This window comes from Peromyscus eremicus, chromosome 7 (genome assembly GCF_949786415.1).
Source record: "Peromyscus eremicus chromosome 7, PerEre_H2_v1, whole genome shotgun sequence".
In the NCBI taxonomy this organism is placed as follows: Eukaryota; Metazoa; Chordata; class Mammalia; order Rodentia; family Cricetidae; genus Peromyscus; species Peromyscus eremicus.
Window position 1 is genome coordinate 97,715,729 of NC_081422.1, and position 24,087 is coordinate 97,739,815.

General features: G+C 47.2%; 1 protein-coding gene across 1 annotated transcript in view; it reads right to left on the reverse strand.

The window, feature by feature from the left end:
- Bfsp2 (beaded filament structural protein 2) overlaps positions 1 to 24,087 on the reverse strand; it is a 55,556-nt gene extending 31,469 nt beyond the window's left edge. The window contains exon 1 of the mRNA XM_059267086.1: positions 23,599 to 24,087. Coding sequence (XP_059123069.1) covers positions 23,599 to 24,087 — 489 coding nt within the window. The remainder of the gene's footprint in view (positions 1 to 23,598) is intronic.

Genomic DNA, 24,087 nt, shown 5'->3' on the forward strand with positions numbered 1-24,087 from the left:
TGTGGTTGGGGATGCTGACTGCCAGGCCTATATGGTGGCTGCATCCAAATCGCTATCCTTGGAGGCTGTGTGGGCCCAGGGCTGCCGGAGTCTGGAGGCCTTCCTGCTTTTTGCTGTTGTTTAGTAACAATCAAGGGTTTATTCCACCCTCAAGTGGAGGCTAATTATAGGCTCCGGCTTGCCAAAATACAGCCTGCTGGCCATGCTTTCCCACTCCCGAACCAGACAGAGATCCTAAAATAAACTAAGTCTCCACTCTCATCACGGAGGGCCCTGCAGTACCCATCACCACCTTTCCTAACCGGGCAGAAACTCCATCTCTGGGGTTGGTGGTTCCTCGGCATCCCCAGCTTGGGAAAAAAATGAAAGGCCAGTTATGTGGTTTGAGGAGGGCTGTGACCTTCACTGGGGTTTAGTACGGACTCAGATCTGGTACCGTGGCCCAGAGGGGTCCTGAACAAAGGCAAAGCATGAAGCCTGTAAGGGAAAACCTTCAGGAAACCTTTCTAGTTGAAGAAAGGAAGGGACGAGGGAAGAGATGTTGTGTTTATTGACTGTCTAAGCAGGTGCTCCACAATGTGCCTGAGCCGGCTTGTCCTGACTGTGAGAGCGAATCATTAAATATTTTAGAAGTTCTGGGAGGTGGTTGTTAAACACACCATTATGAAAAGTTAAATTATGTGAGCTTGCAGTTAAGTAATTTAAAAATAAAGGCAGCACATACTCAGAATAAAAAGGCAGTAGCCCCCCCACCCCCCATCTTGTTCTGAATGTGATACCTGATTTTGAGGTTTTTCTGCTTTGACTGTGTCTGGACGGTGGAAATGCTATATTGTGTGGTACCCTGAATCTCTTTCCAGCCCTGCATTTAGTGAGATGTTGATAGCCTGATATTGGTCAAGGTCAGAGTATTTACACCAAGGAAATTGGCAAACACTACAAACCACAGGATTTCTTTTCGGGGAGACAATTGTTCACACTGATGATGCCTCACCTTGCGTCAGTGCTGGATACTCACAACTTCATTAAATGCTGTGGCACCTTTTAAAACTCATTAATTCATTAAATGCTGTGGCACCTTTTAAAACTCATTAATTCATTAAATGCTGTGGCACCTTTTAAAACTCATTAATTCATTAAATGCTGTGGCACCCTTTTACAACTTTTAAAACATTCAATTCACCGATGAGAATAACAGCATCAGAGAGCTGAAGTTGCCCCAAATCACACAGCTGGAAAGCAGCAGAGCCAGAATGCCACCCCAGGTCAGCATGACTCAAATTGGTGTGTGTGTGTGTGTGTGTGTGTGTGTGTGTGTGTGTGTGTTCTAATCTAAAAGAGTCATCCGAATTTAAAGGTCCTCTGGACTGCTTTTTTCCATTTTTCCTGCCATGCAGATAGCCAGGACTCCTGGTTCCTCTTTGGGTTGCATCATGAAGATAAAGAGATCTCTTTTCCACAGGTTCTGAGATCGCTAGGCTAACCCTACTGACTTAATCGTCTTTCACGTCAATCCCTCCCACCCCCACCCCTAGCCTTCCTTCCAGATCCCCATGAGTGAATAAAGTCTGGGGGAAGAGCTATGGATGTGTGTACCCAGGGAACTTTGCTGCTGAGCATTTTCTCCGGAGAAGAAAGAGCATTTCTATTTTAGGCTATGAGAGATGTACATTAATTATCTGGTCCTCACTGATGTATGGCTGAAGAGGATGCAAATTAGCATTGCCTCTCTGATCAGCTTTCTTTCTAGGGGAGAAGGCAAAGAAAATACAAAGTGTCACAATGTACAGCCATTGGACGAATGCTATGTCCACAAGAAGAGCTACCCATGACCCTGGAACCATGAGGCCTTACTCTCTGGGAGGAAACTGTAGAAATGAATGAATAGTGGTCTTCAGTAGGCAGCCTGGCAGCTTGAGTGGGCAGCAGGCTGGGAGTGCTGGGAAGGCCACCAAGGGGAGTCCTCTCCTCCTACTCTCCCTCTGACCTGAAATGCCACCATCACAGTTATTTTTTAATGCCAGGTCCCCTGCTAAGAGACCGCATGTGATGACGTGAATATATAGTGTCCCCTATAGACTTAAGTGTTACAGCCTTTGTCCTTGGCTGGTGATCCTACTTTGGAAGGCATTAGAAATGTAAGGAGGTTGGAGCCTAGCACAGGAAATGGCCCTCTGGGGCGTGTTCTTGGGGCTGCATCTTACCCGTGTCTCTGCTTCCTGGCTGTCCTAGGTCAGCAGCTTTCCCTACATCACTGATGGTTCTGCCTTATAACAGCCCAGAAACAATGAACCTGGCTGACTGGACCAGAAGCCCTCAAACTGTGAACCAAAAAGAAGCATTCCTTCCATTTACGTGGTTTAGTCAGGTATTTTTGTTACAGCAGCTCAAGCCTGACTAACTCGCTCAATCAGAGCAGGGTCAGTAGGAACTGATTGTGGGATCGGGTGGTCATGAGGGTAAGGGACTCGGGATTTGTAAGTACTGATGGAGGGAGAAACGAGATCCTTTCAGAGGGGACATCTTGGATGAGTTTCAGGGATGGGCAGTGAGAGGCTGTGGGGGGTTATAGAATAAGTTCTGAGGGGATGGTGCAGAATGGAGGAAGCAGGGACGGCTGTCGAAGGAGGGGTAGCTGTCGGAGGATTTTGTTCTTCTGGCTCCCCTCATGGAGATGTCCTTAGGGTACCTTATTCAGTGGTTTTTTAAGAATGATCCCCGGCATCCCTAGGAGCTTAGGGAAATTCAAATGATCATTCCCCTCAATGTAAGAATCAGGATTTCTGAGGCTGGCTCACAAACGACTTGTGTTTTAACCATCCACCTCTCCCTCATGTGTTGAACAAATGCTTTGTACAAAGAGGAATCATGACCATCGTATAATGACTACCATTCATGGTCTACTCAGTCTGTGCCAGGCAGCCTGCTGGATAGAGGCTTATACACATACACACACACACACACACACACACACACACACACACACACACACACACACAAAACTTGAGAATCGGCATTTTGTAGAGCATTGCTTCCAGTATGCCCTTGCTCTTGTTCACATGGTTGCCTGGGACACCTGGAACACCTGCAATACCTCACAGCCCTGGCCTGTCTAATAAATCCTACTCTGTGTTTATTTCACACACGGTTTTCTCTGTATAGCCTTATTTATTCTTGCCTTTGTCTCCTCTGCATATGATTATTGGTTACCCTATGGCAGGTTCTGTGCATGTTGTTAGAGAATGAGCAGCTACTGTGGGAGATGAGGTTTAAGAGGCAAGCAAAGGCCACCTATGGAAGGAAGGCCTCAGAGATAATGGGAAGGGGTGGGGATTTTCCTGGGAAGTCATAGTAAGGTTTTTGAGCATGGTACCGATGTGATCTGGGTTATGAAGGAAGACTGTAGGAGACAGAGAGGATGCTGCGCACCAGAGGAGGCTCTTGTACTCATGTGGGTCATTTATCTTCCTAATGATGAATGACGGTGGCATTGACAGTGTTGGTTTGAGGGAGGGTGAAGAGCAGAGAGGACAAAGCGGACACTTCTTGATGATGGAGTACTCCTTTTAGGCTGAGTTACTGGAGCCTGGGGTGAACATTGCTGCCTCTGCTCCTCTGCTCCATCATCATTGTGTTTGAATCACTCCACCCTATTCGGTATCAAGAGCCTGTATCAAGAGCCGACACTCTTATTCTTAGACCTAGCTCTTCTCCTCACTGAAGAGTAAGTAACACTAAGATTTGGTTTCCTCATCCACAGTAACACTTCCTCCCTGGGTTGGTTGTGAGAATTGAATGACTCAACGTGTGGAAAACACCCAGCAGCCGGCCTGGCACAGGGGGAGTAGTCCACACCTGGCGGCCATTATTATCATTGTTAATTGTCTTTTGGACAAGGCAACAGTTCAATGAGTGTTGGATGAATTAGAATGGTCTGTGCATTCAGCCATTGCTCCCACTCCATCTGTTCTTTTAAATTCCTCCTCCCCCCCTTTTTGTGCTAGGGATTGAACCCAGGGTCTCTTACATGCTAGGCATTCACTCTACCAGTGAGCTACACTCCGGCCCCTTGCTTATGTCTTTTTTGAATGCACAGGCAGTTGAATGAAGATTTCCCTCTAGTGGCTTGATATATTTTTTTCTTACAGTTTCTCCTGTCTGTGGTCCTTGGAAAAACTCCAGTCTTGCTTACTCTGATTTGATCTCTTCCTGATGTTGCTTCACTGGGGACATAGTTATTAAAATAAATGGAGCTGGTGGTGGCAGGTGAGGGATTGAACCATGATTGTGTTTTTTAAAAAGGCAAAGACAAGCAGCATTTTAAAACAGGCCATCATGGGAGCCCAACAGTGCCATTAATACTTTATTTAGAGTTAAAGATATTGGTGTCCCAGCAGCCAGAACTGTAGGCTTATGGAGGAGTTGGGCAAGAATGGACTCCTGGGAAATTAACTCAGTTGGCACAGTGATACGAGATTCCCTTGGAAACATCTTCACTTTTATTTGACTTCAAGTAAGGGTGGATGCTCAGCAAGACTTGCTTCTAGTAATAAATGAACAAGAAGCCAAACTCTGTCCCTAGCACCCAGCCATACTTCTCTTACCATCACGTTGAAGACTGCCACCTTGCCAAGCCCCCACTCACATGTGTCCCCAAGGATATACTTTTGCCCCTTGGCTTCCATGACATCCCTCTCCTGCCTTTCCTGGCATGCCGATTAATTCTCCCTTATCAGAGGTCTAATGCAGTTGGTTCTCAGGGCTGGATCTTGGGGCTTCTTTTCATTTGTAAGCAATCTCATCTATCCACAGAGATTTATATGAAATGAAATTGTGTGTGCTCCCAGTATCCATTTATCTTTTATTTTACTTTTGAGATAGGATCTCACTGTGTAGACCAGGCTGGCCTCACAGAGATTTGCGTGCCTCTGCCTCTTGAGTGCTGGGACTAAAGGTGTGTGCTGTCATGCCTAGCTGACTTCCACATTTACACCTTCAGTTCTGAAATTCCCTTTCAGCTCCAGCCATGCACATCTGCTTTCTCTTTATGTGGCGGTTGCACTGACATCTCACACTTAACATCTTGACCTCTCATCTCCCACATCTAATCCAACATTAGGTCTGGTCCATTCTCCCTCTATGATGCCTCTCAGACCCAGCTGCCTGTCTTTATCTCCCCATGTCCCTTGTGCACATCACTCTCATGCCCTCCTATGCTATCTCCCTCAGTGTTCGATCCTTCAGTGTGCTTTTATTTTGATGGTGGTGGTGGTGGCGATTGGGACTGAGTACAGACAAGTTGTCTAGCACTGAGCTAGACCTTAAACTTTCTTCCATTGTAGTCTACACTTTGCCTCCAGAGTGCTCTTAACACTCCCAAAGGAGATCATGTCACCCTAACTTGACTGGATCAAACTCTTCAGAGGTGCCTCTTGTCCTGGTGTCCTGGTTAGGGCTACTATTGTGTGATGAAACACCATGACCAAAAGCAGCATGGTGAGGAGAGGGTTTATTTCACTCACAGTTCCACATAACAGTGCATCATCAAAAGCAGTAAGGGCAAGAACTCAAGCAGGGCAGGAGCCTGGAGGCAGGATGTAGAGGCTATGAGGGGGGTGGTTCTGCTTACTGGCTTGCTCACATGGTTTGCTCAGCCTGTTTTCTTATAGATCCCAGGACCACTGCCCAGCGGTGGCCCTTCTTCTGGGCCCTCTTACATCAATCACTAAATAAGAAAATGCCATACAGGCTTTCCTACAGCGCTACATTGTAGAGGAATTTTGTCAAGGCTCCCCCATCTCCAACAAACATAGCCAGCACAATTAGGCATAAAGCTTGAGCCTAAGACAGCAGCCTTCAAGGCCCTATATGCTTGTCTGTGTTCCAACTGTTTACAGGTCCAGTTACTCTGGAGTCTGGTTGTTCTGGATCACACTGGTCTATCTGGGTTACACTGGTCTGTCTTTCTGGATCACACTGGTCTGTCTGGATCACACTGGGCTGTCTTTCTGGATCACACTGGGCTGTCTTTCTGGATCACACTGGCCTGTCTTTCTGGATCACACTGGTTTGTCTTTCTGGATCATACTGGTCTTCCTGCCTCTGCCTGGATCTCTCCTCATCCTGACCACTTCACCTCGGGGAGAATTTCCTCTTTTTTGCTCATCTCTGCCTAGTTGGGTTCTCTGAATCATTTACTATGGATTGTGATGACTATCAAGGTTTTGTTTTGAGATAGAATCTTCCTATGTAGCCCAGGCTAGCCTAGAACATGCATGCTTCCTGCCTCAGCCTGCAGAATGCTGGGATCACAGGTGTGCTCTTATCAGTGATTGCTTGCTGACTGACTAGGGAAACCCCCATTATTGGCTGCATGGGGACTGACAGTAGACATCAGTTGAACTGACAAGCTGCCAGTAGTCCTTTGTGGAGAAGCAAAGCTGAAGTAAGACTTGCTTCCTAGACTCAGAAACTTCAGAGGCCCCACCTGAGTCCAGCCTGAGAATCACTTTGTTACTTCCTCATCTGGATGGCTCCAAAGAAATCTGGTTTGAGCACCAGGCATGTCAAGACTCAGTGGTCTTGGGGACTCTGTTGGGTAGCCAGCTGAACTTCCTCTTACTGCTCATCTCTGCTCTCCAGCCTCTGCCTCCTTCTACTTAACCAGTGGTTCTCAACCTTCCCAATGCTGCGACCCTTTAATACAGTTTCTCATGCTGTTGTGACCCCAACCATAAACTTATCTTTGTTGCTACTTCATAGATGTAATTTTGCTGTTAAGAATCGTGGTGTAAATATCTGATATGCAGGACACGTGACCCCGGTGAAAGGGTCATTTGCGACCCACAAGTTGAGAAGCACTGTCCTAGACTCTTCTGAGGTGTGCTCCTGATAAACCCTCCCTCTTTAGCTTGCTGTACAAGGCCCCTTATAACTCGACTTTGCTCATCTCTAGCTTTACCTCTTCTTATCAGGGACTGAACTATTTTTGGCTAGCTCACCTAGATTCCAGCTCTTGCCTCATTTTACTCCCTAGAGATGTCACGGGCAAGCCTTACCAGCCCTGCCTCCATACTGCCTTTTGCTAGGTGAGCTCTTGTCCATTCCTTAAAGCCAGCCCAGGCTGCCCTGGGCATCTCCACAATGGCCATGCCGTCTTGTATCCTCATCTTTTCCTGTCTTTCTTCACTGCTGGCCTCTGTGTCCGTCTACCAGTGTCTGTCTCTCACTCCTGCCTCAGCATCCAGTTTAGTCCTGAGGTGACAGCCTTGGGCCTCCTTGCCTGGCTCTCTTGTCCTTTCCAACAACAATTTTAAAAAGCAAACATATATATTATAGAAAATTTCAAATATATAATGATACAGTGATGTAGAGAGAGGAGAATTATAACATCCCACATGTCTGATATAAAAATATCTGCTCTCATTAACTTCTGTCCTTACTTTAGAGGTCATTATGCACACCTCATTTGGAATATCTGTCAACTTTTCATTAATCTTTGCTGTTTTCTTGTTCTTATATTTTAGTTTTTAAAATTGTCAGGATACCACATACCCACATATAGCCAGGCATGGTGGTACACACACCATGGTCCACACACGGTGGTACATACAACAGGGTACACATGTACATGATGGTACAGGGCACTTGGGAAGCTGAGGCAGGAGGATCACAAATTTATGGTCAGCCAGGGCTACAGTAATGAGGTCTTGACTTGAAACAAACCAAAAAACTCCAAAGAAGGAAAAATACCCATAAAAACTTCCCCGACGTGTGGGCATACATATACATGTGATTTTTAAAATTCAACAGCCCCAAAGGCTGTATAAAGTGGCATTCTCCTGCCTTAGTGCTTTCCCCCTGAGACCCCCTTCAACAGTTTCTGCTCTTCTTTGGTTTAATGCCTTTCCAATTCCTCCATCTTTTCGGATGTCATGACTTCCAGCCTCCAACACTGTGTTCTGACTTCCAGGCTGACTATCTGGCCGTCACAGGCCACCTCCCTTCCTTTTTACCGACTGTCTTGGTGACTATAAATATCTCCATTTCTTGTTGTATCAACTATGGACAGTTCCTTTCTCAGATGCTCTCCCCCTCTTATAATCACAGATGTTTTATTTTCTAAGGTCAAAAGGCAGGACAAAAAAAAACCCGTTTAATCACCAGACGACTGTATTATGGGTGCCGTCATGAAATAGAGTTCCTTTCTGCTGAGACTTACGATGTAGGTGCCCCCGGCTGTCAGACACTTCGGGCAGATGGCCAACTTGTTGTTTTACTTCCCAGCCGAGCGTCCTCAGCCTGCAAAATGCTTCCAGCTAGTTGGTTATTTTTCATGGTGCTCCCTCTTCAGGGCCGGTCAGCAAAATCTATGCTCAGCCATATGCCTTCCCACCGTGATTAAACCACTGTCCTAACATCAAATGGTGCCGTTTCGCTTCTCTTCTTATGAAACAGGGCAGCTTTATCTCAGCGGTACCAGGTGCATTCTAATCCATGAGTAAATATCTAGTATATCAATGAGTCAAGCATGTGAGACAGGGAGAAATCAGTTCCCAAACACCAGGCCAAGGAGAACAGTGAGAGGGGCGTGTGAGGAACGCAGAGCTCTTCCTAATGGCTCTGGGAGGGAAATCTGTGAGGCCAGTTCAGAGCCACCCGGCCGTGCTACACACCAGCTGTGGATTCTGCTTGTGTACTGCCCACAGTAGGCCTAGAACTTTGCTATCAAGGGTCACATAATATGTATTTCAGGCTTCATGGGTCATGTGTCTTTGCTGCAAGGGACAATCCCACCCCTCTTGGTGTGAAAGCAGTTGGAGATGATTAATACACAGATGGGAAGGACTGGATTTTAATAAAACGTGATTCACAGGGCTGGAGGGATGGCCTGCTGGGTAAAGTGTAAGCATCAAGATCTAGGTTTGGATCCTAGAACTTATGTAAAAAAGCTGGGTATGGAAGACATACACCCGGAGCTTGCCTACCAGCCAGCTTAGCCAGGACAGGGAGCTCCAGGTTCAGTGAGAGACCCTGTCTCAGAAAATAAGATAGAGAGTCACTGCGGTAGACACTGTAATGGTCAAGTCTGTATGTTGCTTGGCTAGGTTATAGTGCCTGGGTGTTTTATTGATCACTATTTTGAATGTTTCTACGAGAGTAATTTTAGGTAAGATTAATATGGACATGGTGCTGGACATGGCGGTGAAAGCTTGTTATTCTAGCTACTTTGTGGGCTGAGACAGTAGGATTGCAAATTCAAGGCATGCCTGGACTATAGGATAAGTTCAAGGTCAGCTTGGGGATTTTAGTGAGACCCTGTCTTAAAATAAAAAGTAAGAAGAGGCTGGGGGTATAGCTTAGTGGCAGAGTAACCGACTAACATGTGCAAGGCCCCAGGTTCAATCTCAGTATCAGCACAGTAAGAGTAGTAATGATAACAATGATGTACTCAGTGTACATATTATTATTGTTGTTGTTATTATTATTTTTTTCAAGACAGGGTTTCTCTGTATAGTCTGGCTGATCTAGAACTCACTCTGTAGGCCAGGCTGTCCTCTAACTCAAGAGATCTACTTGCCTCTGCCTCTTGAGTGCTGGGATTAAAGGCATGTGCCACGACAGCCCAGTCATTATTATATATAATATATTAGTATGTGTAATATATAATATGTTATTATATATATATTATTTTATATATTGCTTCCTGTAATGTGAACGAGCCCCCTCCAGTCAGCTAGCTCTGTGATTGGATAAAACAGACACTAGCTTTCCCTGGAAAAACTGAACCCTGCCAGCAGACATTCTGCAGAGTGAACTGCAACTTCAGCTTTTCCCTGCACAAAGGGGTTTCAATTTTATCTAAAACCTTGGAGTTTTGCTTAAAATAAGGTGCGTCAAATTTAACATGAAGGGTTGACAAGCTGAGCATTGGGTACTCTTTTTATATTGAAATATTTTGTAATTAAGAAAACATGAGGTGACATTAAACAAAGTCTACTAGGAAAAAAAACAAACAAAGCTGGTCCAGTGGTCAACACATTACGGGGCTTACAACAGAGACTCTGTCTGGGAAAGTATGCTGGGATGGAAGTGGGAGCCACTGGAATGAACACGTCCAGAGGAGGGCAGGTTCCCAGAGGAGCAGTCATGAAGGCAGAATAGGGTTCGCTGCAGACCCAGGGAACAGTGGGTAAGGCCGCTGTAGAGACACAGGCACAGGAAGACCCTGGAGATAAGGACACAGTCCACACTGCTTGCCTCTCCCAGAGTCCTTTCTGTTTGGTGAAAGGAAGCTATTTGGAAATGGCTATTTCTAACTTTCCTCTGATGAGATTTATCTCCTGGGTGTTTGCCTTGTCAGATGGATTTGTGCTCCTCAGAAATATGCTGGGGTCCAAGTTACTGGGCCTCCTTTCTGATTTCAGGTGTGGTTCTCAGAGCAGATCCTTTGTGTGCATACATGTACATGTATGTGCCTATATGTGCATGCATGTACATGGAGGACAATCTTGGGTATTGTTCCTTAGGAGCTCTCCTTCTCATTTGTTGAGACAGGGTCTCTTATTGGGACCTGGAGCTCACCAGTTGGTCCAGGCTGCCTGGCCAGAGATCCCTGTGTCTCACCAGCTCTGGAATTGCAACCATGCTCTGGGCGAGGCCAGGGAGAATGGCTCTGCAGTTAAAAGTGCTTGCCAGGCAAGCCTGATGACCTGAGTTTGGTACACATAAAAAGCCATATGCATCACCATGTCTGGTTATCATGTGGTTTTTAGTTACTAGTGATCAGAAAAATCATAACATCTCTTGGATTTCCACTCAGTATTAGGGACAGTGTCTGTCTTCCACTGCTTGGGTTAAAAAGGATCCAGGGAGAGGTGCTTGTGTTTTGACCATACCTCTTGAGTCCCTCCTGGTCCGTGACAGCTGACATCTGTCACATGCCCAGCACTGTGCTGACACGTCACAATGTGGCTGGACCAGTGTGAATGTATTGATTCATCATTCTTCCTGGACTCCAGGGCCCAGGGCCTAAGACTCCGGCTCTTTAATATTGAAATTCTCATAGTGCCTGGTACGTGGCAGGCTGCATTCAAAGCCTCAGAAATGAACGGAATAAAAGGGAAACTGTGACAGCCCCATAGCAACTACGGCGATAAATGCTGCACTGTCAGGCTGCTGTGAGGACGGAGGCAGGGCGGTGCATGCCACCATGGTGAAAGGTTCTGTACTTACGTGTGACACTAATTACACACACAGGCTGAGAAGTGGTAGTCTAGGCTGACGCTGACAAAGCCCTCCTCCCTCCTGCTGTGTTCCTTTAAGCTTCGGAAGGACCACCGCCATGATAACGGCAGCTGCAGTTATGTCCTTCCTCCTCAGAGGGGGAGGCCAAGGTGGGACGGACTCAGAACCTGGGAAAGCATTTGAAGACCAGGATTCAGAACTTGGAACTCGGCCTCCAAATTCAAGCTCTGGCCTAAACCCCCAAAGCAACACAAAATAAAACTCGGAGAGGAGGGGGATTTCTTCTGTCCCAAACAGCAACAGCAGCGGACAGGGACGGATGTCCTGGCTATGCCATGTCTCAGCACAGATGGAGATTTTAAGGTTGATTTTGAATTCGTAAGAAATCACGACCTGTAGTGGAAATGCTGACATGATCGGATTGGCTACAGTGTGGCGTGGATTGTGTGGCTGGCCTCCCAAATCAAGACGGCTCTAATAGAGAGGTGATTCTAGGAGTCCAGGACTTGACACACAAGGACGTTTTTTGCAAGGGGGTGGAGATGCTCAGTTTGCAAGAGAACTCCTAGAGCAGCCAGAAGGTGGCACCACTTGCTAAGAGGCAACAGCCCAGGATTTCCCCCCAAACTCCACCCCATCTCATGGAGGGTCTCCTTCAGTTCTGGGTTTGGCTCAGAGGCCACTCTGGGATTGCTGGCCACAAAGAGACGCCAGGGGCCCATCCCTATGTGCCACTGTGCAGATATTATCTGTACTCCTTCCCCATATGGGGTCTGCTGGGCAGACAGGCTAGACAGGCTATGCAATGTTCATGGTTATTATTACCTAACATTCACAAATGATGGCCCCAATTACCCACTAAGTTAATCTGAATGCATCACAATAAAGTTTGGAAATAAATTATTTAAGTCCCACAACAACTGTGTGGTATGAATACTATCTTCCTTTTACAGATCACCACATTGCATTCAGAGAGGATAAGGTTATGAGGTTTGTCTTAGGTCACAAAGTCAGTCAATGGCAAAGCCAGGATATGAACTCAGTTCTTTGGGGATCTGTAGTATGCACCATAAGCTGCTGCCATGTATTGACTCCTCTTCCTTCCTGCCTGACTTCTGCTTCATCTTCCCTTGCCTTCCTGTCTTCCTTGGGTCCTTTCCTGTTTCCTGGCATCATGCCATTGTTGTCCAATTCAAGGCAGACCATACCACACTTCTGACATTGGGAATTCTCCATGTATCGAGCGGGTTGAGAATGATTGCCACGGGGACCAGGGTTGGGATGGTCGCATGTATAGGAGGATGCAGACAGCTCATGAGTATTTATTGCCATCTACATGCAGGCACGGTGCTAGGGCTGGCCAACTCAGGAATCCCAGCTGTGTATTTGTTTAATTTAATCTGTGTTTTTATGAACTCAGATCATGGGTGGACTTTGCTCGCTCTCATTTAATCCTGCAACATCTGAGATACATCATGGCAGGTATGTGAGGTTAATAAAACAGATGTTTCATCCCTTCTAGGGGGCATAGGTCACTATCAGAATCTTAGGAATAAAAGGATCTCATATCCCAACATTCCCAGCCTGGCTAGCCACAAAGGCAAATTTCAAAGAATTGATGTTGGTGGGGGCAGCGGAACCTCTTCTTAGTTTTTGCTGGCGGCACAGGAGGCAGAATGGTCTATCATGTGAGGCTTGGGAGGTCAGAGAATTCTGCCCTCTGATTTTACAGATGAGCCTCTGAGTAAGAGGGATTTGTCTTATGGGCTCAGAGCCAGGTAGCAACCAGAAGGAGAGTCAAGCGGAATTTGTGCCCTTCAGGGCCGTGGAGAGGACCCTGTCATGTGCCTTCCAGGGTCACGAACTGGAATCTGGCTTACTTCCTGAGAACCAGGGGAGCCGGTCCCTCCATTTAACAGTTGAGAAAAAGGTTCAGAGAGGTGGTGTCATTTGGCCCAGTCACACAGTAATTGTATTCCCTGCCCAATGAGCAGCTTTCTCCTGCACCACAGTTTACCCTAGTGAATTCCAAGCCCCACATGGTTTGATAGAAGGCAGAAGATGATTTCAAATGGGAAAAGAAATAGGTTAGATACAAAAATATTGGTAGTTGTGGACTTTTGAAGTGGCATTTGGAGACCTAGAACAGAATTCGAGAAATCAGGAGTATATGGTATAAAACAAAAACCAAACAAAAATAAACCGACCAATGGCTACAGTTATGGTTTGCACTGTAGACTGCCCTGAAGATTCAGGGAAGTCTGAACCCTAGGACTCTCTTTGAGATATGGTCTTTGCAGATATAATCAAGTTATGATGAGGTTATTGGGACAGGACTTGATCTGATTTGAGTGATTTGTGATGTTCTTCGTATAGACATCCAGGGAATAACGACGGCAGGGACTCAGTGATGGTGATACAACCGCAAGCCAAGAGCTGTCAGCCAGCCCAGGAACTAGGAGAGTATTTCCTTCAGAGCCCGAGTCCCACTGAGGTGGCTCACCAAGCAGCTGAGAGGCTGAGGGGCTGTGCCTTTTAAAGGCAGAGCAGGGCTAAAGGGATGACATGCCAGCCTGGGCCTCCAGAGTACCAGGAGATGGTATAGGAGGTTAGAGGCCCCGGGATGTTAGCTCTGTTGACTTGGTCCTTTTGTGCGGTGGACAGGGAAGCTAAGGAAGCCTGGTGTGGTGGATGTGAAGAAGTCAGATCACAGCTCTGCAGCCGGTGGCCAACATGGATTTCTCACCTGCGTGTGAATGCTCACAGCCTGGGCCATCATCAGATGTGGTCATTCTGGGATAGTGGTGGAGAGAGGCAGAGACCAGGGTGTGGTGGTATTGTGTTCCCCAAAATATTGTGTACCTTAATAAATTTATCTGGGGTCAGAGAACAGACAGCCACTAGATACAGAGGCTAGAAAATGGTGGCACTCACGCCTTTAATCCTAGCATTCCAGAGACAGAAATCCCTCTGGATCTCTGTGAGTTCAAGGCCACATTGGAAACAGCCAAGCAAGGTGACTCACACCTTTAATACCAGAAAGCGAGCCTTTAATCCCAGGGAGTGGTGGTAGAAGGCAGAAAGATACATCAGGCATGAGGACCAGAAACTAGAAGCATTTGGCTAGTTAAGCATTTGGCTAGTTAAGCATTCAGGCTTCTAGCAGCACAGTTCAGCTGAGAGCCATTCGGATATGAGGACACAGAGGCTTCCAGTCTGAGAAAACAAGACCAGCTGAGAAGTTGGCCAGGTGAGGTTAGCTGTGGCTTGTTCTGGTCCTCTGATCTTCCAGCTTCACCCCAATACTTGGCTCTGGGTTTGTTTTATTAATAAGATTCTCTAAGATTCCTGCTACACCAGGGTCTGTGGTTATTATATCAGGACAGAGGCGAGGATACTCTTGGACACAGATCTCAGTAGGATTGAGCAGCTGCTGTTCCTGCTGCCCTCTGGCTGCCTCGGCCTCTCTCCTCCTGGGTAAATTATTAGTGTGGTTCCCAGCCATCGGGCAGCCCCGCCGTGCCAGCATAAAATGTACAGCAAGCCCTTACTTCCTCCCACCTCCCGCATAAGCCCTCCCAGGTCCCTCCTTCAAACACACTGGGTCTTTCCAGTATGTTCCTTTGCGAGAACATGCTCATGTGGCAGTATGCTCATGGTCTTGTCTTCCGTGAGGATATCCTCTGTCATCTTTGGTCACTTTCAACAGGCTCATGTCTCACTCCTAGCCTGAGAACCTTCGGGGGCCACCATCTAGGCTCCAACACTCAGTGTGACCTCTCACTACTTTCAAAGAACCCTTAGCTCTCCAGATTGGCCTGAAACTCAGGGTTGGGGGGAAGCAGTCACCCTTGGAGGCACCAGAGCCCACCCAGCAATCTTTGGAAACCCCCACAGCCGTTTCGTCTTAGACAGAAGTCTCTCCCTCCCATACAGGCTGCTGCCCACCTCCCACGGAACAGTGGCTTGGGGCAGTTGGAACCACGTACCCCAGGGACCCTCTGAACTCCAATGAGATGAAGGTGTCCTGCCTTGAGGGCTGACGGCTCGGCACATAATTTTGTTCTGAGCCTGAATATCATTGAAAGAAAAAAAAAAAAAAGGAATCCCAAGGGAGGCCTTGCCATTCCCGGCAGGCAAAGCTATTAAACTTTCAAGTCAGTCTGGAGCTGACTGAAGAGCTGAAAGGTGCCCCAGCCTGCGTCCTAGTTACGGCCCTTAGTTCTAGTCCTGGCTGTGCCTGCGGGAAGATCAATCTACCCTTTGCGACACGGTCTTCTAGATTAAAAGAGGCAGAGAAGGAGAGCAGCAGCGGAGGCGCGTCCCGGAGGTTGAGCACCCCACAGAAGAGGGCCTTTGTGGGTGCTGCTCCATTTGAACAGGCAGAGGGTTTTCAAAGTAGACGGTGGGGTTCTACATAGGTCCCTCTGGATTTATAAAAGAAGGCACCAGAGAGCTCTTAGTAATGTCTTGTGGGGATTGGAGGCAAACAACACTGCATTGGTCTTGCCTAGAATACAAACTCAATGAGGACTGAGTCTCTTCATAAACTAAAGAGCCTCAGTTTCTTTATAAATTAGGGGTCATGGTGTTGTACACCTCAGCTTTCAGGAGACTGAGGTGGGAGGAACATGAGTTTGAGACTCTGATTTCAAGAAACCAAATATCACGATAAACTGAAAAAAAAAAATACAGTTGGAGGTTATGGTCTGCATTGTGTCCCCTCGATCGTATGTTGAAGTTCTAATTGCCCGGTACCGCAGAATGGGACCATGTTTGGAGACAGGATTTTTAAAGAGAAGATAAGGTTCAAATGAAGCCATGAAGGCCTGGGGGCCTTGCAAGAAGAAACGTGGACACAGATGTGCAGTCACGTGAGGGGTCAGGAAGCAGATGGCTCCTGTCAGGAGAAACACCCTGGCTGACACTTTGGTCTCAGACTTCCAGCCTCCAGGACAGTAAGAAAATGATTGCTTGGTGGAGCGGCCATAGAGGCTGAGGCCTTCATTCTGGCAGGCAGCACTGGGCGATCCTATCTCTACAGGGCACTCCATCCACCATTGGGGATCCAAGGAGATACCATGAGAGGCCCTGTGAATCAGGGTTCTACTCAAGCTGTCAGCCTTATGAGTCTTACCGAGACACTTGGCTTTGCCAGAAAACACTGTGGGGGACCCCCTGGGTCCCCAGAGCACCTAAGTCCTCTCCACACTCATCACTGACAGGATAGGAAACTGTAGTTGGGAATTCTGGGTTCCCCTGGATGTGGTTCCTGTCCTGCTCTGGCCTGTGTGTGAGGGCGCTGTACTGGAGACCTAGAGCTGGATGCTTCTTTAGCAACTGCAGCTGTGAGAAACACCAGTCAGATTTACTCCCCAGGCAGGGCTCCTTAGTCTCCTCTGGGAACCCTCACAGTGAATTCCTGAGAGGCCCCAGAGCCTTCCTCTCCTTGTCTGATTCATTCCTCACAGGAATGACTACGCAGGAGAGATGAGACTGTTTGTTGTACAGGACTATCCCTCAGAGCCAAGCCACCACCACTGTGGGGAGGTCAGCTGTGCTGCTGCCTGCAAAAAATCACCCCAGCTGGGCTTGCTGACTGTTAACAAGGAAGGGCGGGAGGGTCATAGGACCCTCACCTGGGGATCCAGCTGCTCCCTACCACTGGCTGTTCGCAATGTTACCCTAATTGCACATGGTCTCAGGGAGGAGCCAGAGTATATAGGGAAGACTAGCGGTGGGCACTCCATCAAGGCGGCCCTGGGTGAGTCATCATCTCTTCCGGGTGAAGCATCCACATTCCAGTAAGTAACCTCCCATCTGGGCTCTGTAAGGAAGTCTGTTAAACTCAGTAGTTCCCCACAGTTAACTTTTGTGGTGTCGTTTTGACCATAGGAGGCGGGATAGACATTGCTTATGTCTTCCCCACAGGGAAGGAATTTCAGCAAGAGAGTTTCATCTCATTATGCAGATAAATAACCAAGGTTCGAGTAAGAGACATGCTTGATGCTTTGGTTTTCATGATAAATGAGCAATGAAATATGTCACCTGCTAGTTACATGAGGGTGAGAGGGAAGCCAATGAAGATGCCGTGAAATTTTAGGGAGGGTGATATTTAAGTCAAGGCATGATACCTAGAAAGACTCTGGCCAGGTTGGACTGGCTGGAGGATCTGGGGAGGAGGGTGAAGGGGAGGGAGGACTGGGCCAGGGCTGGGCCAGGCAAGTATAGGCAGCGTTCAGACAGTGGCCTGTCTTCTGTGCAGCGTCTCCAGAGCCCTGCCTTCCTCCCCTTCCCTCACTACATTACAGTGTCTCCTCCAAGACTTACAATTACTCCATGGCCCCTGGAATAAACAGATACATAAATAAATTGTAAGTTGCTTTCCAGTAGTTAGCCAGTGTGAAAGGGGAGTCCTCAGTGGCTTTTCATTACCTCCCGCTAACAGCTGGAGTATCTTCTCATTTCTGCTGAATAATGCATCTGTGATCGCCAGGCTCGCTCGTTTAAAGCAGATAAATGAGTCTTTCTGTGAAGTTCCCCTGGCAGACAAGGATGAACGAGGTTTTATCTGCCTAAATGGAGTCCTCAGCTTCAGTGGCTCAGCCTCACCCCTGGGGGCTGCTGGGGACCTGTGCCACTTTCTGCCTGCCTCAGCCATTCTCTCATAGTCTCAGAAAGACCCACCACGTTTCTCCTCGGCACTTGTGCCAGCTGCCTGGATTAAGTTTGAATTTAGTTTTTCTGGAGAGTGCAGCCCATTAGCAGGTCCCGCCTACTGCTCTTAAATATGGATGTCTGGCTTTTGCTTCCAGAGTTGTCTGCTGAGATGGGTCTTTACTTCTCCTATGAGGACATACCCATGGAGAGTTCTTGATTCTCTGAGGCTTAGGAGCTTCCCTGCTCTGACTTGGAAGGATTTAGATTCCCAATAAGCTGTTGTATTTTATAAGGGAAAACATTCTTTTTTTTCTTTTGCTTGGTGTTTCGGATTAAAGCCAGGTAGGCAGGTGCTCCACCACGGAGCAATCATTCCCGGTCCTAAGGTCAATGGTAGAGCACACACAGCTGAAAGCAAGCCCGTTGTTGAGACAGGGTAGGGGCCCATCATAACATGGGGGCAAAAGGCAAGTAAACTCTGGGCCCTTTACCCATCGTCCATTAAAAGCAAACTTTTCATAGGGTTGGTTGTAAAATGATTAGGCCACAAGAATGTTCTCAGATGTAAAATTCCTTATGTAAACAAAGCTAAAACTATTGGAGTTCAAGATGGCCATGCAAGCCATAAGCAAAGACAGAGTCAGGCTGCAGAACAGTCCTTACAAGGGCTCTGGTTTTATTTGCTCTTGGTTTGGAAGGTCCCAGAGCCGGGCAATGCATCATTAACTTCACATCGGCTCCTTTATAGTCACCGCCTCCAATGTGTGGGCTAGATTAGTTGCCCACATTCACATTCCTTCAAGAAACTCGAAGGCTGCATTTCTGAAACACTGTCAACTTGAGCCTGTAGTTATCTGGGAGATGGCAAAAGAGACTGAAGCTTGGGACCCCTGCCTTCCTACTGTTATTACGGTGGTGGGTTTGAAATCCAGGCCTGTGCATGCCAGGCAAGTGCTCTGCCGCTCACTACCTACCTAGTCCCTTGGTGTTTTGAGGCTAGTTTCAAACTCACAATCCTCCTGCCTCTGCCTCTGAGTACTTAGATGACAGGCTTGTGCCACCATGCCCTGCTAATTATGAGACTTTATAATATGTTTAAATATGTGCTGCCCCTTTGTTTCCTCTTGCTTTTTTAAATTTTTTTCCCTTTCTGGCTCTTTTTGTCTTTTTTGTTCCTACAAATAACATTTATGGTCAACTTACCTAGCTAAAGGTTAAAGGAACTGGAATAAAAATTAGAATTGCATTAAATTTATAAATTAACTCAGGAAGGCTGCTGGCTTTAAGTTTAGGTACACGACATTTCTTTTCATTTGTTCAAGACTTTGGGTTTTTAATCATCGTTTCATTATAGAATTTGGGTATTTAAGTTTCTTCAGAGGCATGTTATATTAGTACGATAAATGAATTTATCACTTCAGTTATATATATTAATAGCATTTTTTTGGTGGAATTCTATAACCTGTGACTTCATTAAAGCTTATTGTTTGTTGTACAATTTTTACATTGAGCTCTCTGGGTTTTCTAGAAAGAGCCAACATTTTCTCCTTCTTCCTAATTCTTACACTCATCTTTTTCTATTCTGATTGCATAGGCCACCATCTCTGACCAGTGTTACATTGTAGCAGATATCTTTGCCTCAATTCTAATTTCCCAAGTGGGCCTCTAGTGCATCTTCTTTAGAGATATTTTATCATGTCAAAGACATCTCCAAAAATCCTCATTATTATGAGAAACTGAGATGTACAGACATCATCATAGAAGCCTGTTCAAGGTCATGCAAATGCAGGGTCTGAGCTTGGGACTGTCTGGTTTCAAAGTTCCTGGTCTTTGTACCACTTGTGTTTTTCATTACATGGACCAACGGGTCCCTCATTCTTGACATGAGCCTCACATTGCAAGGTTTCCTGAGAGATTTAGGAGTGACTGAGCAGGGTGTGTGAGAAGGGCTTGGAGAGAGGCGCCTGGTACAGGTTTGTCTCTTCTCTGCTTTCTTCAGCCATTCTTCCCCCAGATAGACTCTAAGTAGCAAAACAAGAGCTCGTAGGAAATCAGAAGTTTCCCTTCTTAGGAAACAACTTATGACTACCCCCAAGTAGCAGCCTCATGGTTCCTTTCCTCCCTGACTTACTGAAATATTCTTCCAGTCTTATTCATCCTTGTCTCTCAGAATTTTCCCGAATATATGTTCCTCTATGTCATGACATTTCTAACCACATTGTAGTGTCCTATAAAGCTTAGCTGGCAGTCATTGAGACAGGGGGATTGCTTCAAGTTTGAGTCCAGCCTGGGCTTACATAGTAATTGCCAGTCTAGCCAGGACCCTGTATCAACAAACACAGTGCACACATGTACGTGCACAAGTGTGTGTGCATTAAACAAGGAAAGGGAGAGCAATGAAATGTTTTTCCCCTTGGGAAATATATTTAGGCTTTTGTAGACGTTAAAACAGCTCAGAGTTCTGTTCTGCTCCTCACACCTCCTTTCAGAAACGACAGGTTGTCAGTCTTGATGTTACCCTATTGCCTTTTTCACCCAGTGGGTGTGATCAGTTCTCAGTGTGGTTGTGACACCAGGCCGGCAGCTTCCATGGTGAGAGAAAGGGGCCTGAATTGCACCCTCAGCTTCTAGCAGTTTCTCTAAACAGACAAATCTCCAGTGTGCAGGCTGTCTCTCCAAGGGGGAGAAAATAGGGCCATGACAAGCCCACTTTAGAACCCCGATTCTCAGGCCTTCCAATAATTTTGATTTCTGTTTGCCCTCTCCCTGTGGAGAGCCAGTAACCCTCCTCCACGTTTAATCTCTAGATCTCCACATCCCCTTCTCTTCCCCTGGCAGTTTCTCACTCACCCTGGCTCAGCTCCTGCCTTGTGCACTGACATTCACTACGCCAAAGCTCCTCGGCTGTTCCCTCTGCAGCTGGGCACGGGGATGTCTCTCAGTGCAAGCTCGTGTTTGGCTATGGAGGAGAAAATGATTTGCTGCTGCTGTTGCTTCCAGACCTAGTTACTGGCATCATCTGCTTGATATGAAAAATCAGGAGCACAGAGCCGCCTCCTGCTGGACCAGGAGTGGGGTTTCCCGGTCCTCTTGGGTCTCAGAGGCTACCACCTGGGAATTTCCCCACTTGCTTTCACTGCTTAGCAGGAGAAGGGGCCTGAGTGGTTCTAAGGCTAAGGAATCAAGAGAGTGAAACTTAAAAATGGAGGAAGAGAACAGGGAGGAGGAGAAGGAGAAAGTGTCTGTTTATATCTAGGTGTTCACAGATAGGTTAGAGGAAAATGGCTGCCATTTTGGACTTTGACCACCTAGAGCAGAAGCAGAAGTCTTGGTGTTCTTTCTTCATGGCTGTTCTATTGAGGTAGTTTATAGCTGTCTAGTCTATAGGTTATAGAGTTGCTGGATTGTGTAGACATTATTCAATCCAGTTTATAGATGAGAAACTGAGGCTCATGCGTTTTAGAAGATTTTGTCGCCAGTTGCGATGTCTACTCACTAGGCTCTGCCACTGAACTTTCTAACCATGCCATTGAGATGTCTGGTTCCCTCCTGGCACGTTTGCGTGGCATCCAGGTGTCATACTGTCCAGCATATGCTGCTGAGCTGGAATATCTGGGATGTTCTAGGGGTTAATATGTCACACATATTTGAAAGCAAGATAGTTGTGGGGACTCCCTGAGGAGTGGCTACCTCTAGGACAGGCTGAGAGGCCCTGGATGTTTGAGACTCTCCCTCACAACTCGGGAGTGTGGGTAGAACATCTGCAGCAGCCAGAAGGAGAGTATTGTACCCTCCTCCTCTTGGGGGAGGGAGGGAGGGTGTTGAGAACAGTGAAGAAGCAGCATCATGGGATGAGATGGGGATTCCATGTATGCCCCTGCTTGACATCACCCAACCATACATGAACAGTTTGTAACCTTCCAGGCTGCATGCCTGACTCCAGGGAGCAAATGGAATTTGGCTGCGTCTGGCTGGATTAGAGACTGATGATTTAGTGTGTGGGGATCCCAAGGCCAGCATTTGGGGAGGAAGGGGAGAAAGAAGTCAGCTACCCACAGAGGGACCAGCTGAGATGGGCAATGGCGGTGGGATTCCAGCCTTGAGACCACAGCTTACAGAACTGATGGATGTGCTTGGAGCCCGGCAGAAATTACCCCAGAGAATAGGTCACAGCCCTGACCCAGGTGAGGAGGAAAGGAGGCCTCTGCATCCCTGCCCAGCAAGATGGCTGTCCGCTATATGTAGTGATCAGAAGGAATAAAACCCAAGGAAAGCAAAAATGTCAAGTTCCCAGTCCCACGTCCCAAGGCCTCGGTTACCACAGAAGCTGTTGTGTAGGTATTTTTCTGAGTTGAAGTGTAGTCCCTTTGGGAGGGAGGAGGGCAGTTCCTAAGATCTGGGAAGCATAAGGAAACTTACAAAGCTCAGCAAATTATAAGATTCACCCCCCCCTCCACCAGTTATATATGCAATAAACCCTTGTTAGGGAAGGGAGACTCTTCCTTAGAGCTGCCTGCAAATTGGGCAGGGAGCTGCAGGGGTGCAGCTTTCATGAGCATCACCATGCACTTTGCAGGGATGCAGCTTCCTCTGATTCAGTTATGCTCATGTAAGGAACCCCTCACCCACGCTCTGCTAAGTAACCCCAGTGAACTAACTGGTCACCAGGCTAGACTTGGGTAGAATCTTTGATCTGTTGGTAGTGCCCTGTCTGAGGTGAAAGCGTACTTGTTCATGTCTTCCAAGGAGAAGTCACAGTCAAGACTAAGACATTTCCATCGCCCAGAAAGTTCTAGTTAAATCTAAACTGTTGTGCTGGTATTTTTATATTGGTTTCATGCTGAAATACTTTTTGCTATATTGAGTTAAGTAAGATAATATTAACGTCAACTTCACCTGTTTTTACACACACACACACACACACACACACACACACACACACACACACGTAGTAGGAAATTGAAAATTACCAGTATGGTCCATATTCCCATTGATCCCATATACCCATTATATGTGGATACAGGTGCACACTTTCATTTAGTCATCATTTAAAACAGCACATCCTTTCAATGGGATTTGGTTCTATGGTGGCTTGAAAACCCTTTACAGTAACAGTGACAGAGGCAGCTTTGAGGAAAGAAAATCCAGGTTCAGATATTGGCTGCATCTTTCTATTACATTGGTTCTCAACCTTCCTAATGCTGTGACCCTTTGATACAGTTCCTCATGTTGTGGTGACCCCCAACCATAAAATTATTTCATTGCTACTTCCTAACTGTAATTTTGCTACTGTTATGAATCATAATGTAAATAGCTAATAATTCAGGATATCTGATATGAGACCCCCGAAGGGGTTATGCCCCACAGGCTGAAAAAAAACTGCTGCTCTACTAGCTTGTGAACTTGGGCCATGTACACAGTTTCCTTATTTGAAAAGTGTATGCAATGATAGTTTGGTCGCAGAGCACTGTTGGGATGTTTTGGGGGTGGTGCCTGTGCTATGCCTAGGGGGTCCTGGCCCCTAGTCAGCCTCAGTGAATGGCAGCTAATGTCACCATCAGATCCCCAGCGGTTTGGGGACGAAAGAGGTCAGCTTTCCCGGCCTCAGACTACTCACCACTTTTCCTGTAGCCTTCAACATCCCCACTCAGGGCTCTAGCAAGCCTTTAGAGACAAAGCTGGAGGACTTACCTGCTGGTAGCTGCTGGCCCAGGATGCTCGGAGGGCATCCCAGCCTCCAGAGCGCTTGGCCTTGCTCTCCAGGTGAGCCCGAAGTTGTGATTCCAGCTCCTGGCTGACTTGTTCCAGAGCATGCACCTTGGCCATGTATTCCACTAGGCAGCCCCCCAGGTCTTCAACAGCAGCGTGATCCCTTTCTGGGCCGGGAGCAGGCACAGTGGCAAGGCCTGAACTCCGTAGGCCCTGCAGGAAGACACTGCTGATGCCCAGGGCCCGGCGCGTCACTCGGGCACCAAGGCCACCTACGCACCCACTGGGTACTACTCCTACATAGACTCCAGGCGCACGGATGAGGCTACCCACAGCACTGGTCCTGGATGCTGGGGGGCTCTCCAGGGAGGATGGAGATCGTGTCCCCCTGAGGGACACCCTGTGCCTCTGCAGGGGCATGTTGGAGTTGGCTCCAGCGGGCAAGTCCACTGCCACTCTCCTCTCACTCAT